At 38.1% G+C, this 17,844-nt stretch overlaps 1 protein-coding gene across 9 annotated transcripts in view; it reads right to left on the bottom strand.

Moving 5' to 3' along the window:
• The window catches only part of SYNE1 (spectrin repeat containing nuclear envelope protein 1), a 442,116-nt gene that overhangs the window by 281,571 nt on the left and 142,701 nt on the right, over nucleotides 1-17,844 (bottom strand). For all 9 annotated transcript variants that reach the window (XM_082474323.1, XM_082474327.1, XM_082474328.1 and 6 more), the window contains 11 exons: nucleotides 16,893-17,066; nucleotides 14,604-14,762; nucleotides 14,142-14,306; nucleotides 12,254-12,388; nucleotides 9,500-9,658; nucleotides 9,090-9,298; nucleotides 8,330-8,438; nucleotides 6,557-6,721; nucleotides 5,463-5,630; nucleotides 3,786-3,956; nucleotides 2,866-3,006 (listed from right to left, as the gene is read on the bottom strand). In XM_082474323.1, coding sequence (XP_082330449.1) covers nucleotides 2,866-3,006; nucleotides 3,786-3,956; nucleotides 5,463-5,630; nucleotides 6,557-6,721; nucleotides 8,330-8,438; nucleotides 9,090-9,298; nucleotides 9,500-9,658; nucleotides 12,254-12,388; nucleotides 14,142-14,306; nucleotides 14,604-14,762; nucleotides 16,893-17,066 — 1,755 coding nt within the window. The remainder of the gene's footprint in view (nucleotides 1-2,865; nucleotides 3,007-3,785; nucleotides 3,957-5,462; nucleotides 5,631-6,556; nucleotides 6,722-8,329; nucleotides 8,439-9,089; nucleotides 9,299-9,499; nucleotides 9,659-12,253; nucleotides 12,389-14,141; nucleotides 14,307-14,603; nucleotides 14,763-16,892; nucleotides 17,067-17,844) is intronic.

The following is a 17,844-nucleotide window of genomic DNA, read 5'->3' as shown; positions in this document are numbered from 1 at the left end:
TACTGAATTAGAAAAGGTAAACCCAGAGACAATCCTGAGTGGAAAAAAAGTAACTTAGGGTCTCATTTCTTCTCCTGGATTATGTCAGAGGAGCTTCAAATTTTGATCATAAACTGCTCTCTCCTAAATAAGTAATGTAAATAATTTTTAAAAGTCAGACTCCTGATAGCCACCTTTTCCTACAGACCATCTCTCAAAATCATTACATAACGCCATATAAGATAGTTACTACATAATACTATTGCATCTTCATGTTTGAAAGAGTTAACGTCCTCATAGAAATATCAACATTACTTCAGAGAAGTACCCTGCAATCTGAAAGAATAAAAATGAGTAAGTACATCTTCCTTACGGTAGAGAGATTTATAATATCCTAAAATACAGTACGTACTAATGTCACAACATTAAATTCTGTGGTTAGAAGCATCTACTATCACTATATGTGAACTTACTGTCAATGTAGATTCAATTGTGAAATCTGTGAATCACAGCAGAATCCCATGAATAAGATAAGAAGCATAAAAGTGTTTTTTCCCCCTAGTGTTTCCCTGAACCCAGGAAAACACATGGAGAAAGTAGAGTTATGTTTGAAAATGCTTATATACATTCAATCTAAGAGCCTTTTGTGGGAGCTACGTATGGGGAAAGCACAATGCGGAGGAATCCGAAGAACAGAACGACGTTGATAAAACCAAATTAAACGAAACTAGAGTAATGTTGTAAGGCTTTATCTCTACGGCCCAAGAAGACATATGAGTGGCAGCAGGGTGCAGCAGGAAAGAATGGACTCTGGCATCAGACAGGTCTAGAGTTGAAACTTGGCTCTGACCTTCACACACAAACTAGTTGTGGGACCTTGAGTCACACCACTCTGAATTTTCATCTCATCAGTAAAGCCATACTGTGAAGATTAAACATGATATTGCTATAAACACACACTGGAAGACAGAAAACCCTCAAGTTCCACAGCACAACCACTCAAGGGTTACAACAGGCATGAAGGCTATATTAACAATGTCAAGTAAGCAGAGAAACAGAGAACAATTATTCCAGATGACATATGCTTGTACAGCAGTGTATATCAACAATTAGTAAAGTAGCTGAGTTTTTTAATGAAAATATAATATGGTGGCTGAGGTTATGAGCTCTAGACTCAGACCTCTTGGGTTTGCATCCCAACTTCACCAGTTAGCAATCCTGAGATGTTGGATAAATTCAGTAACAACTTTGTACCTTATATTTCCTCATTTATACCACATGATTAATAGTGGTACCTATCTCTAAGGATTATTTTGGTGATTAAAGAAGATGATAAACATCAAATGATTAGATCAGCAAATAGTGTATGTTCAATAATTGTTAGCTCACATCATTAAATCAATCCCAAAGTATGCAAGGTTATTGGCCAAGGAGAATTTTTAAAATAAGACAAAAAGATCACATTTGTTTCATCTATAGCTGGTAAACCAATTCAAAGGAGTTAGAGCCGCAGGGTATCAGAAACTCTGGATGGAACCCAGGAGGAACACCCACGTGATAATTCACACAATATATGTGTTTGTATTTATAAATACACCTGATATATTTTTAATCTGTACAATAATTAAAATTAAAAATTAAAAATAATTTTCTATTTAAATGGCTGATGAAAATCATACAGAATTGAAAGATTCTGTGGCCTTATAAAACTTCAAACTCCTCAGTGAGTTAATAACAGGAGAAGTAGTGACAAATTTACAGTACAAGAGACACAGAAGCCTTTTACTGGTGAGAAAACAGAAGCACAGGGGTTTCCTTGCTAAAGGTTATGAAAGGATGGATGTAAGAATGTTCTTTCTTATACATTGACAAACACATTTCTACACTAATTCAGTCTTTCTATAAACCCAAAACGCATGCAATAGGAACCAAAGGGGCCTGTACAACTCCTCTAAATGATTCGCACAAATTTACTGGTCTGCTCTGAGTGTCCAAGGTGTTTGAGCTTACAGGGTTGAGCTTACCAAGCATATCTACTAAATATTCTCTCTTGGATGTCCCACTGGACATCAAACTCAATGTGCTCAAAACGCAGTTGTTCATCTTCCCCCACTAACAGCTACTCCAATTTCCTGTCTCGCTCCCATTGTCTCCGTCAGGCTCAGAACCTTGGGTATCATGCTTTTTTCCTTCACTTTGTCTCTTTTACATCTGTCCCAATATCTCCATTGCCATCCCCATTACCCTAATTCATGTTCCTATTCATGTACGCATGCAATAACTTTATAACTAGAACCCATGACTCCAGGCTTCTATGCTTTCAATGTTCTACACCTGCTTAAAAAACTCATCTCCCTAAAGGTCAGCTCTGCTCATGTGACTCTCCTTCTTACAAACCTCTCTCTAACGGTTCCACGTAGCCTAGAGAGTAACGCTTTAGGCCTTCAAGAGTCTTTGTGATGTGGCCCAACTTTCCTTTACAACTTCACTCCCCTTTTCTGCTTTACAGCAGAGAATCCCATTTCTCACACTTTTATACTTCATGGCATTTCCCATTACAGGAATGCTGGTTTTCTGCCCCAAACTCTGCTTTTCTATGTCTTACCTGCCCTTCAAGTTTCAGTTCAAAATATCACTGACTTCAGAAAGAGGTTTTAGAAATGTATCCATCTATTAGGAAACTATTCCCCACTTTAAGGAAAACATCTTGATGTTTCAATCTTATTTATATTTTCATTCCCCAGAGCAACTTGACCAATGTGTTGAAGAGTGAATCATAAGTAAACAATAAAAATTGATTAAATAATTATAATAAGTAATGAAATGAAACACAGTTTTTCTTGGGAATAATGGGTACCAAGGGACTACACGGTCTTGCCAATATACCTTTGTCTGTTCCAGTTCTGAAGATAAGCTTTCCAAACTGCTAAAACTCAAGAAGCGCTCGTGGCTGGAACCTGTTTGAAAAAGGTATCTGACCACTGTCTCTTTGTTTGTTTCAAATCTCTCCCATTTTCTTAATGTGACCTAAATTAGAAAAAATAAATAACATGTTATGAATTATCAGAATGTATCACAAAATATTGTCACATTTCCATTCATTGGTCAGGCTATTAACTTCCAGTTAACTCTCAGTTCAAATGTCAAACAATTACACAGAATAAAAATGGTCTTCTATAAGAATTCCCCTTTTGAGTCTCAATTCATCTACCAAAAGAGAATGTATGGCCTAAGAATCTGAGTTTCTTTTATCTGCTATAAAGTCCTATGAACCTTAGGATATTACTTAACTGTAGATAAGGGACAAAAGAAAGAAACCCTCCCAACGTCTCTCAAAAACAAAGAAAGGATGAAAGAGAGAGAGAGAAGGAAGTGCAGCAGGCAGTGAGCAGGTGGAAAAAACAAAAATCCAAGAACTTTTTAAAGTTAATGTGTTAAGGACACAATAAACCATAAAGGTGTGACTGCTGGACTGTCCAGAAAAGTGAAATAATCCAACATAAATTTCTGGATTCAGACAAGTGTAGATTAAAATCCTGGCTTTACAATTGATCACTGCTCTGTGATTTCAGGGAAAATCCTCTAACTCTTGGTTTTTAAGCATCCACACTTGGAAAACGTGCTAATTACAGTACCTATCTCACAAGGCTGATGCTGTGATTGAAAGAGATAACTCGTGTAAGTGTTTAACGGAATGCTGGCGCCTCAGAGGCGGGAACAATAAACCTTTGCTCCAGCTAGTAGGAGACGCGTAACCTGTGACCCGGAAGTTAATACAGCCCATGACGTAACTTCCGGTCTCCTACCTGGATGCGGCGCTCCTGCTTCTCCCGGCTGTGCTCCACGTTGTCCAGGGTTCTCTCTAGCTTCTGCAGCTCCTCTCGGACTCGGCCAGGCAGTGTGCCTTCTCCCTGCCGAGCCTGTGCGATCTGCTGCTGCACGTCCCTCTTCTTTGCATTGATCCTCTTTGTCTTTTGCTGGAAGCATTTGTTCAACAGATGGATAGAAATGTTAACTCTCTAAGCACCCAGGCAGGGACATAAACACCCGCACTTTAATAGTTACGGAAAGGTACAGTCTCCCGCGGCAGGGGCCCAAACTGCATTTTTAACTTAGGATGAATAGTTAAGATGGTAATGAAGGCTCTATAGTAATCAAAGATGGGCATCATTTATAAATATTTTATGTTTTTTAATGGGAAACAGCATAATTAATTTGGCCAGACTATTTTAATTGTGTGCTAATTTAGATAACATTTAATATTTCGTGCAATACTACAGATGGAATTTGGCAGAACTATTCATTTGACATAATTCTCCTTAAAGAACTCTATTCTGCCTAAAAACACAAAGTCCCAACTCCAATTTTTAAAAATCATCCATGCTGTAAAAATGCTAATATGAAGAGATTTAATTCCAGGGTATATTCAGAATGATTAATAGTCTGAGATATTTGGGGAAAGTTATGTTTTAAAATAAACTTTTTATTGAAGTATAATGTACAAACAGAATGGTACACAAATCTCAAAATACAGCTTATGAATTTTCACAAAGTAAACACACCCATATAGCCAAGCACCTGGTCCAAGAAATGTGAAGAGTTTTTAAATATTAATGTAAATATCTATAATCTCATATTTCTCTGATTTAAAGTAAACTGAAACCCAAACAACACTTTTACAGTGATTGAGAACAATATAACACTAAGCGTTATTTTCTTTTGGACTCACAGCCTTTTTATAATTATTAAGTAAATCTGTAAAGCCTAAAGGCTGCTCTTTTACATATACTTTTAATGCAACTTCCATTTTGATATATTATTACATATAAAATTAGCTAACATTTTCTTATATATTAAGTTAGCTAAAATTCTGTCATTAGATTAATTTGAAAATCATACTTCCACTTATGTTGAGATTGACAGGTAAAGCTGATTAAAATTGTTAATTATCAATATATGTACCAGAATTTCTTTAGTTCCGGTTCTAATCCTTTGTAGGAGCACACTCTTCAGAAAGGACTGGTACTTCATGTTAATTTATAATTTCCCAAACCAGGATGTATTCAAAGTTGTAAATTGAAGAGCAAAGATTGCAACATAATAAAAGAATAGTGATCTCAAATATGAAGTAGTTTGTTTATGCTTTCCTTCTCTGTTATGAAAGGACAATTTAGCAATTTAGCAAAGGACAATTTTATGAAGGTTTTCATAGCAAAATCAATTTTTCTTCCACAATATTCCTTAAACTTTTTGGTATCATCAAATCGCTCTGGCTGAGAATTTATCTTGCAAGATGTTCTAAAATATTTAATGTTTAATAGAGAGAACAGAAGTGCCAAGTTTTTTTAACTATTCATCTGAGTTGCCTCCCAAGCTCCCCATCTTCCCCCCTCCAGTCAGTGGATAGACTTACTCTCCATCTCTCTGGTTCTCAGTAACTAAACAACTTTGCATAAATACACTGAAGTAAACAGGCATTCTACCTGGTGATGAAAGAGTAGTTGCTGTGCTTCAAACAAATTTTCAGTGTCCAAGATCTTCTCAGCTTCTTCCTGGACTTCCTTAGAGCCAGTCATTAACTCTTCAAGGGAACTTTTGACTATTTCTTTGTACTGGACACAGTCTCCAAAGTTGCTTAACATCTTTTCAACCTAGATTTTCATGAAAAATCAATCAATTAAACTGTTAGATTAGGGACATCTAATTCTCTATAGAGAATTTCAGATCTTTCAGAATCAGGGAACTTTGTCATCCGAGTGATCATTTTTCCATGTTAGTTTATAAATGATTTCAAGAAATCCTGATAACTATTTATTATACTTTACATTCTTACATTATCCTCCCATGTACAAACTCATCAGATTCGTAAGACAACCTGGTCAGTAAAAATATTCTTTCAAGGGTAGACGTGGCCCTACTAGAAATGGAGTAGATGGGTTTGTATAATCTACAAAGGACTATAAACATTGAAATGTATATCAAGTCTAAAATGAGTAGATCTTGCCTGAAAGAGACTTTACTGGCCTGCTGACTCAACATGAATATTTTATTATTACTAGCTATCAGTTATTTACTCTGTTCCAGGCACTGTACTAAGTGCTTTACATACATCATTGCATTCAATTCTTGACACCACCTTTTGGGGTAAGTATTTTTAGCCCTGTTTTACAAGTACAGAAATCAAAGTCCAGAGATGTTAAATGACAAGCTCATGGTTACATAGGAAATGGGGTATCAGAGTTAAGCTCTAGAACTGGGCTCGTTTGACTCTCAAGCCTGGGTTCTTAACCGTAAACTGACCATGAAAGAATGCTTTTAGTAAGAGTCAAAGTGTGGACCTATAAGCTTTGTACTTTAAATATAGATAGTTAACCTGAACTAACATCCAGTGACGTCACAGACCATAAAGCAAACATCCTGCTCATCTTCCCCACCAATCTTCATATACATAAGTATCCGAGCTATTCTGTTTAAACTACACATTCTTTATAAAATTACTTGGTAAACTGCAACCCAAAGGAACCTTCCAGATTCTTCACCCCAAGCTGTCCATTTAGAGGATGAGTAAATGCTTTACCTCTGACAACAAAATCCCAAGAGCCTTGAAGGAACTAGATAATTTTGCCAGCTCATCTCCTTGCCTTTGGGCTTCATTCTCAGAAGAAACTTCAATCAAAATTTTAAGCCTGGATTTCAGCCAGCTGAGAGTCTCGCCTTTTTTGGTAACACCATTTCTGATCTCCTGGAATGAAAGAACACCTTTGATGAACAAAATACAACTGTGAATCATATCTTTCCAGCAAGAAAGTACTCAACCTAAGAAGGTTTGTAAGGTGGAGGTAGGAGAGCCAGGCATTCATTCACCAAGAGAATGCCTGCTTATTTCACTTTTTGTTCACATCTTTAACAAAGTCTACAAGTGCTAGAAAGAAATGTTTCCCCAACTCCAATACCCAATGTGTAAAATTAGTACTCTCTGGGCCAAAAAATTACCTCCATAATTAGATGTCTATATATTTCCTTGATCACAACAAAGATGCTTCTAAAAGTACTGTAGAAGAATACATGAAATTGGGAATTATATACTTTGTCACCTTATTTTCTGTGAGCTGGAAGGAACGTAGTATTTTTTTGAACAAAAAAAAAAAGAAAGAGTCCTTTTTAAAATTAGTGGATTTCTCTTGTTGAAGAATTTACTTGTTGAATATTATAATAGATGCCCTAAATATTTATTTTAACTTCATTAACTCATATTTTATGCCTCATTTTGGTTAGTTTTTGGAAGTCAATACCCCAGACAGTAAGATGCACAAACAGGAGCTCAGCTGTAATCCAGGAAGGGAGAGTTGACTGGCCAAGATGATGCCAGAAAGACTCCGGGCCGCAGCCCTTGTAGGTCTAGGGACAAGGGCGATGGTGATTGGGGCAGCCTCTCCCTCCTACACCAGCTTTGGGTAGATGAGAGCTGTGGCCTCCAACCGCTACAACAGGGTCTTACAGGGCAAATGCATATGGAGGAAAATGGTTGGTTTTAGAAGCAAGTGATTTCTTCATTCTAAGATATGAATTTTTTTGGTACTATAACAGCAACCAATAGCAAATATAAATATGCTTCTATAGGTGTAGCATGATATCGTTGAGTACCTTTAGCATTTAAGGGGATTATAAATTTAATAGGAAAAAATGGAAATCAGAGGATAGGAATAGAAAGGAAATAAATTCTCATTAACAGCAGCTCTGTGACTTGCAAGGGTGCAAAATGCTGAAAGATAAAGAATGTTCACCATAGCATGTGTCTACAAAACCAAGAGCCAAGCCAAGAGGGAGAGGATTGCTGTGTCCCATTCACAGAATGCAAACTGGGTTCAGGCCTGAGGTTCTGTTGCCCTGGCTGGGTTTATCAGGCGGTACTCATGCTCACAGAGGCTGATCCAATCCAAGCTGAAAGTGACATAGAAGTGATGCTTAGAGACCTTGCCCAATTCCCTCATTTTCTATAGCCTGGCTTTTGAGTAGCTGAAAATGTATAAAAACCTACAGGTTTCTTGTTTTCTATGACAGTTCTTAAATCTCTGCTGTGTTGTACACCCATGCATGCAATTTTCCTCTCAGGATTCCCCATTAGCTAAAGCTGCATTAGAGGCACCACTGAGCATGACTAAATCTCAAAGCTAACATGATTCCATAGAAAAAAAACCCTGCAGTTCTCCACAGTACCAGGAGAAAACTTATTTTAAGACAATTTTCAGGAAGTTAATTTTTTTATAGAAAGAAAACATCAGTTAGACTGTTATCATTATTTTTTTATTCATGGATATTTTCTAATAACAAAAAATGGCCCAGAACTTACCTCTACAGCACATTTAACCTCTCCATGGTTGGCAGTATCGATGGCCTCGTTCTTAATCGCCTTCAACTGGGTCTCATTTGCAGATATCCAAGAGGAGAACTCAGAAATTCTGAAATAACACAGGTATTTTCTTATTAAAGGGAGAAAATATCCCCATGGTTAGAATACATTTTCTATTTTGAATTTATTTATGGAAATTTAACAATCAACTGATTAGAAAATTGGTTGACAGATTTCATTCGACTGATTAGCAAACTGATTAACAAATTTCCTGGCAATGGTTCCTTCCACAGGAATGGCTGCCCCTGTGCTCAGTCACTTGAAGGAAAGAGAAGGCAGAGTAGATGGAGCTCAGCGGTGGAGGAGGATGTGTCCTAGAGCCCGGGCACCTGGGAGTGAGGAAGGTACCACCTGAGGTCTGGCCTTACGTGTCTCCACCTGAGTGAGACAGAAACCCAAAGAGGCAGATGTCCCTTTTGGGGGATGTGAGGAAATCGGGGAGAAAGGGATTGCCTAATTCTGCTTCAAAGAGACAACATCTGGGTCACTTGGAAGTAAAGTGCTTCACCCTGTTTCTGACTGAAACTCATTCTTTAAATTAAATGAGACATTTCTGTACTAGAGCATGAACACAATTGTACCATCTGATTATCTTTATTGCGTGAGATGAAACATACATCATGGCTTGTTTTGCAACGATGTCTGAATTAACGGAATTAGGAAAGACTACATCCTTCTCTGGGAATAACCCCAAGACTACCTGCTGGCGTAGTCCTTCCACTTGTCTGGGTCTTCCACCAGCTTCGCGTAGGTGCTGTCAATGGCAGCTCTGAGCTCCTTGAGGGTCACGTGACAGGTCTCAGGCGTGTTCCGTACAGCGTCCCGGACTGGGAGTTTCAGACACAGTTCTTCAATAAGCTGTAACCTTTTCTCACAGAGATGATGAGGACCCTTGTCACTGAAGAAGATCTAATGAGCAATAAACGTTTTGATAATCCCTGTGAGAATCCACGCAAGACTTTCATATTTTCATAGCAGATACTCATCTAGTCTAGCAGTATAAAGTAATTAAGCTATTGAGTGTTTTCAGACCCAAATGAAAGTATCAATGCTATGCTTGAAGGAACATTGTGACTTCGAGGGACTGCACTCAGGGTGTGTGGGACGTACCCTGTGCTCTTTGATGATCTTTTCGCTGCCTTCCTGGGGCACCAGCTTGGTCTCTCGGTCCAGCTCAGCTCTGCATTCTTCTACAGAAGCTAAGAACATATTCTTCTCCACCTCGATCTTCAGGTGAAGCAAATGATATGGAGCTTCTCCTTGAAGATCCTACATGCCGTGGGACGATTCCGAAAAATAAGATACCATTTCTGTACATTTCCAACTGAAGTGGCAGAAAACCTGAAATAGTCCCTTTAGGACCAATATGATTTAATCCCTATTGTCTGCATCGGGCTGCTGTGCTTTGTATTTTTCCAAGTACCAGGACCACAGCAAATCTTTTCAGCCTGCTGTTAGTTGGGTGTTTCCACAGTGATTATTCTGCTTAATTTTTACAATAGCCCCACGCGGTATTAATGTTCCTATTTTAAAGATTAGACCACTGAGGCTCAGGGTTAAGTAGAAAAACTGGATTTGAATCTAAATTTAAATCACACACTGATTCCACATACCCTCTTCCTAGCATGTGTCCCTTTAAATTTTGTCAACAGCCCTGTGAGGTAGGAAGGACAGATATTATACTCACTACACAAGGGAAGGAACTCAAGGAAATATTATCAGTGAAAAAGCCAGGATTAAGCAGCCCACAGCTCCGACCACCTGCCATGTCTTCTTTTCCTCGGAGCATACACTGAGAAAGTGAGCAAGCCAGCACGCGAACAACGTGAAACTTTTTACATTCTTCTTTGATACAAACATAAGCTTCATCATTACCTTTAGTCCTACAATTTAATTTTAGCCAACCTGTCTCCTATGGATTTAAAAGATTATCTTTAAAATAAAACACTGAGATAACTGATGAGAAAAATGAGTTAGGGCTTTGGAAAGAATAGGACAGATTATATCCTAGAGAGCTTAAAAGTGTGTGTGTATGTAAAATAAAATACAGCCTTCAATTATAGTCTCTATTCCATAGTACATATATGATAATGTTAAGCTGCAAAGACATCTTAAAAAGCCTGGATTTCTTTAAGCATCTTATTTTTTTTAATTTTCAAATTGAGCAAGTAAAAAGGTATTTCTTTTTTTTAATTTTTATTGAAGCAGAGTTGATTTACAACATTGTGTTAGTTTCGGGTGTACAGCAAAGTGATTCAGTTATACATACATATATATCTCTTTTTTTCAGATTCTTTTACCTTATAGTTTATTATAAAATATTGATTATAGTTCCCTGTGCTATACAGTAGGTCCTTGTTTTTTAAAAAGGGATTTAACTGTGTTTTTCTTATGCAAAGGGCTGATTTTTTAGTCTACATTAATGAGATTAAAAAAAAAAAATCCGGGGACTTCCCTGGTGGCGCAGCGGTTAAGAATCCGCCTGCCAATGCAGGGGACACGGGTTCCATCCCTGGTCCCGGAAGATCCCACAGGCCGTGGAGCAGCTAAGCCCGTGCACCACAACTACTGAGCCTGCGCTCTAGAGCCGGCGAGCCACAGCTACTGAGCCTGCACTCTAGAGCCCGTGCTCTGCAACAAGAGAAGCCACCGCAATGAGAAGCCCACACACCGCAACAAAGAGTAGCCCCGGCTCGCCGCAACTACAGAAGGCCCGCGCGCAGCAAGGAAGACCCAACGCAGCCAAAAAAAATAATAAGTTAAAAAAAAAAATCCAGAAAGTGTCAATAACACGACCTGATAGACAGTGTTCCAGCTGCCTATCTTCTGGACCCCGTGACTCCTTCCTCTAGTACGTATGAAATTCACCACTCAATATTCCCAGAGCAGCACTGTGAACCTGCCGCTAGAGCAGCTTCCTCCAGTCTGCCTCAAGGACGACACCTTCAAAGGGTCTCTGTTCTCCTGCAGCTGCTTCCCCTGACATGCAGAGTCTCAAGTCGGCTTCCAAGCGACAGGCCCCGCGCACGACACTCCAGTCAGGCTGAACCCCGTGGATCCCTGCGTCCCCGCTGGCACACCCTCCGGCTTTCTTTCTTTGTCCCCATCGCCCCCAGATCTGCTGCTTCTTTAAGGTCCTAGCTCAAAACTAATTACCTGCTTCATTGTTTTCTGCTCTCCAAGTGGGCCCACTTCTCTCTTTCAAAGCTTTCATCAATATATTGCCTACACAATATATCTTTGGGGATTTATTATATATTATACTTTTATTATTTTGCAACTAATCATCTCCCTTACTGGAATCTAAGCTCTTTGGGGGAAAAGGAATATGCTTTGTTCATCATTGAATCCTTAACCAATGTTTTTATTTATATGTTTCAAATCATAACAAGCTACACCAGATGGCAAAATCCTTGAAAACTTCAAATATATATGGATATATATAATACATAATTACATATACTTATATACATATATAATGTAGATATTATGTTAGGTATGCTACTGAAATGAGAAATATTTCTTGTAATTTCAGTAGCATACCTAACGTAACTAGGATGGGAAGAGTTTACGAAATGTTGCTGAGAAAGTTAAACACCTTGATGTTCCTGCCCCCAAAAGTAATCAGGAAAAGAAAAAGAGTACTCGTAAGTACTAGGATAAAACTGATGCTACTTAAAAATAGGAAAAACAAAATTCTATCATATTTTATCCTGTTTTATTCAAGTTCAGCTTTTTCAATGGGAAAAGTAACTATGACAACTTTCCTTGATTTCTAAATTTCTCTAACAATTGAACCTTCACACCCGCACGCTCTCTCCCATCATCCAAGACACATGGCACTCCCGTGTTGTCCTGACTCACCTTCCACTGTTTGTGGAGCTTTCTAACGGCTTCCTGCAGGCCCTGCTGTTCCTGCTCAGGGAGAATGTCGGTGAGTTCGTCACAAGCTTTCAGGAAAGCATTGAGTACCCTCTGATCCAGCTGACTGAAAAACTCCTGGCGTGGAGAGGGGGAAAGTGGTCAAGAGTGTTGGGCAGATAAAGGCAGTGTCAGACACTAGACAGTGAAGGAGTCACACTGCTAAACAAGCCTCTTAGTCAGCTGCTGCCCTCTTCAAACCTTCTGGGCAACTACCATTTTTCTTTCAGGAACTAACTATAATTACCTACAGTTATGAGTCAGAAATCACCATATCTGATTCAACTAGGGCTTTTTATGTTTTAGAAAAAAAATCTTTGCAGTTTTCACATTTGTTAGAATATTCTAGAAAGCCAATGAGAGATCCTAAAACCTTGATCCCACAGTGATAGAGATTTCGTTCCTCTCTGGTAAAAGAAGAGCTGAGTAGAAGCCAGAACTAAGCCTCACAATCCCTCCTCACTCCCTAATGGCAATGTGTTCCAGACCTTGCTGGTTCATTATGAGCCATTTCTGCATTCACACCAAGCACACACATGAGCACACATGCTGTGGACTGAATTGTGTTGCCCGCTGCCACCATCCCATCCCACCAAATTCACATGTTGAAGCCCTAACCTGCAAGGTAATGATATTTGAAGGTGGGGCCTTGGGGAGGTGATTAGGTTTAGATGAGGTCATGAAGGTGGGTCCCTCGTGAAGGAATTAGTGCCCATATAAGGAGAGGCATTAAAGATCTTACTCTCTGCCGTGTGAGGACACAGCGAGAAGGTGACCATCTGCACATAAGGAAGAGTGCTCACCAGAACCCAGCCAGGCTAATACCCTAATCATAGACTTCTAGTTTCCAGAACTGAGAAAATAAATCCCTGTTGCTTAAGCCACCCAGCCTGTGTATTTTTTATGGTAGGCCAAGCAGACAAATACAACACGCACAAATACACATGACTAAGTCTCACAAAGTCACATGACTAAGTCTCACAAAGTCTCAGGGTTATGTATGCAGAGATATTTTGAAACAACAGTGATTCAAAAGAAAGTACCGCACGGTAGAGGTGTATAAACTTGAACGAGATGTTGGATGGTCACAGACCTTAACCCTAAATCCAGTCAGCCACATCACAAATACATTGCATTCATCATTTGAGAGTGTGTTTTATACAAATATCCACTGAAATTTCAGGAAACGTAACTCAAAATATATGTTCTCAGAGGGCCCATCATCTCCATACACCATTTAATAGATTACTCATATTTGCAATACTGATATGATTTAAATGAGTATGATTAACAGGGAGATGGCTTCACAATACTGGGTCAAGTTGTAGATCAGCTACCGAATTTCAAGTGACATGGTATCTATACTGTGATATGGTAGATTTACGAAATGAGCACAAAGACATAGCCATCCACCTAAAGTTATCTCGTAAAAAGAATACGTTAGTTATGAAAGAGTTTTTCAGCTAAACAACGAATTAGTAGTTTGGAGAGCCTGAATTATTTATCCCGTGATTCTCTACTACTCCAGGGGCTTGAGAATGGCCAATTATAAGGCAGCTCATCAAGTGCTCTTGAGGTTCTTTTTGCTGCCATTTCTGTGGGTCTCATACGTAAAAAGTTTCTGCCTTCCTAACTCATTTCTCCCCCCTCCCCTCCCCCCTCCTCTTTCCCCCCCTCCTCCTCTTCCTCCTCCTCATCTTCCCACTCTCTCTCTCTCTGTCTCTCTCTGTCTCTCTCCTTCTCTGTATTTGATCTTTATGCTCTTTTTATTTTTCCTCCAAGATGGTCTGCCCACGCCTCCAGGTCAAGGGCCCACACGGGATGCACTCACGGTGTGTCTCCTCAGGAGGTCTTCTGGATTCCCCTTTTCCTCCATGCCCTCCTGAGCGAGCCTCAGCACCTTCTCCAACTCTGCTCGAGACTCCTCAAACTTCTTCATCAAGCGGCTGTTGGTTTCCACATGTTTCTTCCAATCTCCAGTTTTCTTTACCATATTCTTGATTTAAAAAATAACCATAATGGATACTGATCTCTCATTATTGAAAATGTCATTTTGTTAAAGAGTATTGTTTCTTTCAAAAAACAGTTGGAAAGAATACATTTCATTATGATGAGAATAATCAACCCTCTTAAATATTAATTCATATTGAGAAAAAAGAAGTAAAATTATTGGTTTCCAAACACCAGTAGATGAAGCATTTACCAAGAGTGAAGACATGAAACGCAATGATTACATGTCCTCCTTCTTGGAATTTTCCCTCCTTCACATCTCTAAAGCAGGCAGAGAACTTACCTGAAAAGCAACATGCCCATCTGCAATCTTTCTCTGTAGCTTCGTCTGATCAAAATGCTTTAGCATGTTGCTCAAAGTCACAAACTTTTGAACACTATGACTGCCTTTCTCAATTTGAGTCATGGCTTTCTTACAGCTTTCTTGACAAGCTAACAGTTCCTACAAGGAAAGGAAACCCACAACAATAGTATTTAAAAGGGCAAGAAAGAAAGAGAGTAACCATTACAAAACAATAAGAACAGCATTATATAGCTTTTAGGCTTTTAATCAGCAATAAGTAAAATTGAAAGTACAGAGAAGTATTGCTTTTCAGAACAGCACAATTTTAAGCAATCACTGAAGTCAGTGCTTTTTACATGAGGCATTTAAATGTCACATTGAGTTTTCTGAATTTTTTTACATTTCATGCCCATCTTAATAACATCCAGAGGATGACAGAGAATCAAAATTGTTATCTGCCTAGTACCTGCATTCCTCCAACCAACTAATAGGCCCATAATTTATTGAAAGGACAATAATGAAATCAATCTACATAAGAGGTTCTAATCTGACTCAATAAATTTAATACCAATGCACATTATAAATACTTTACTAAAAGTCAGATGCAGCAGATTATATACCATTCTGTATCCTAAAATACACATTTGAATTCCTAAGGTTCGAAAGCTATCAACCTCATTAATAAAATGGTGGACCCCAGATCCTAACAAAAAAGGCAGCAGACCAAAGGGCCTGGGAAGACTTGGCAATTGTCACACATTTGCAGATGAGAAGCAATGGTGACTCACAGGCCCTTCCATCTCTGATTGTAACCTGGGATCCTGGCGATTTCTGTGCTAGACAGCATGGAAGCTATTCAGCTCAGCCCGAGGCAAGCAGTCATTTTTTGACTTGAATCCACACCATTTGCACTTCAACATCCTTAATTGCTTTGAGAAAATATTTCAAACTGGTTATTTGGATACCAGTTTGGGTAACTTAGATGCAAATATTAAGAGCAAGGTTTCTGTTTTGTTTTGGGAAAACAGAGTAAGGACATACTTTTTCCTTTTGAAGATTTAGCAGATAAAAGTAACATATGTTAGAAAACTCTTATGAAGTAGTATTAATATTTATTATTATCAATATATTAAATACAATTTTAATCATGGAAGGATTCTTTGACGGCAACTTACAGCAATTTGGGAACGTAAGAAATGGCACTGTGACTTCAAAATGAAAAACAATTTTTATCCAATATGATGAGAACCCATTAAAATAGGGCTTGGTGGTATAATCATTTTGGCTTACCATTAATAATAATAATAATAAATATTAGTTGCTACCAGTTATATTATTATTAATTAATAATATTATTATTATAATATATATTGTATATTAATATATAATTAACAATATATACTATAATAATTATTATATTATTAATATAATAGTATTAATTAATAATATTATTAAAATAAATAATATTATATTTATAATAATAATAATAAATATTAGCTGCTACCAGTGCTCTAATGGGTTAGTCACATTATAGAATATCTAATGTAATCTCCAAGAGAAGTTCTCGACTTAGGTACCACCACCTCCATTTTAAGGTGAGGAAATAAAACTAATCAAGGCTTGGTAATTTGCTATATCAGATCTGAATACCTGTCTGACTCACTTCAGATACTCTCTGCTCTTTCTGCTAAGTGACACTGCCTTCCTTCCATGAATCTATTTCGATAACAGTGGCAAACCTTTTTACCCATCAGTTTCACCCTCCTCTGATACATAAGTTGATTTATAATAAACCAACTAAATAAGTGAATTAACTGCCACACTCAGTAGGAGGCTGTTCTGCATACAGATCTGCTTACTAAAAATAAGACAAAGAAAAATGATTAGCACTCCAAATATATTTCCAGAATTTTATGGTCATGTAAACAGCCCTAGTCCTAGAGGCAAGAAAGGATCTCATAAGACACAAATGATAGATACTGGCTAGAAATGGAATGCAATTATTTATTTTTTTATATAGCTAAATATATACAATTTAAAATTTATCTGTAAAATTTTTATCTATATAAATATACCTATATATAAGTATCGAGAGAGACATAAAATTTTTATTTTATCTATGGTGGATAGGGTTTTCATCTTTAGACATTTGTTTTTGTTTTGAGTTGCCAGTACTAGTCTAGAAAAAGGTTTCTTGTCCTGTCACTGAATTTCTATCATTATATGCACCCCAGTCTTATCACACATGCATTAAATTAACTCCATCTCCTGAAGGGGACTTTTCCTTACCTGACGTTTCTGTTTAAAAAGAGCACTTGATTGTGCCTCGTGCTCGAGAATTGTCATAATTTCATCGATTTTCCCAAGTGAGTCATAAAAGACCGTCATCTGCTTTTCTAATTCTTCCAACGGTAACAGCAGCTGCTGAGACTCATAAAGGAGTGGAGAGTAACAGTCTTTGACCTTTAAAAATGCAAAGACAAAAATTCCATTAAAGGCCATTAAGGACCATAGCTCTCAGGAATGTTTTCTTCAGGATGGGGTCATTTTGGGCTTACAGAGCTCCAGTGACTTTCTTTAATATTTCCTGTGTATTATTAAATTTTGATGTTAAAAAAAACCACTACTGCTATACCACTGAGACAAGTAAATGCTATGGAGTTTTCTCATGAAAATTCATCTAAATCGTCCATCTGGATAGCACTTGCTCATCTAAATGACGTTAGGGAGCCAGATGGCATCAAATTCCACTTTATAAACTCTGAAACCCGTCTTCCCTTTGGCCTCAGAAGCTGACCTAAGACAGTCATGAATTACATTATCTAGACCAACTTGTACCTTCCAACTTTATTTTCAAGAACTCTACTACTTGAGCCCTTAACCGTAGACAAACTTACAAACGTGTTGACTCATTCTTCCCAGAGAGGCCCTGTGCTTTCCTAACCTCCTCCTAGCTCCACACTTTGCGACTCTTCCCCTATCAACATCCCACTCATGACAAGCACTCATGTCATACACAAACTTATTCACAAAGGTTCTCACGCAAGAACATGTCTCTCTAGTCTGAACTGGCCCAGCCCTCATCTGTTACTTGTCTTTTAAAAAAATGCTGTTAGTTTATACACCAGCATTGTCTTTATCTTCATGATGAGCTCCTGGAGATGAAGATCTCCATAAAGTGTCTGCCTTGTCACATTTATGTCGGAATCCAGGACCTCATACAATCCTGCAAGAACTTCCC

This window comes from Balaenoptera physalus (assembly GCF_965194825.1).
Source record: "Balaenoptera physalus genome assembly, chromosome: 9".
NCBI classification, from domain to species: Eukaryota; Metazoa; Chordata; class Mammalia; order Artiodactyla; family Balaenopteridae; genus Balaenoptera; species Balaenoptera physalus.
The sequence above is the reverse complement of the archived record's forward strand: the minus strand, read 5'-3'. Positions and strand labels throughout refer to the sequence as shown.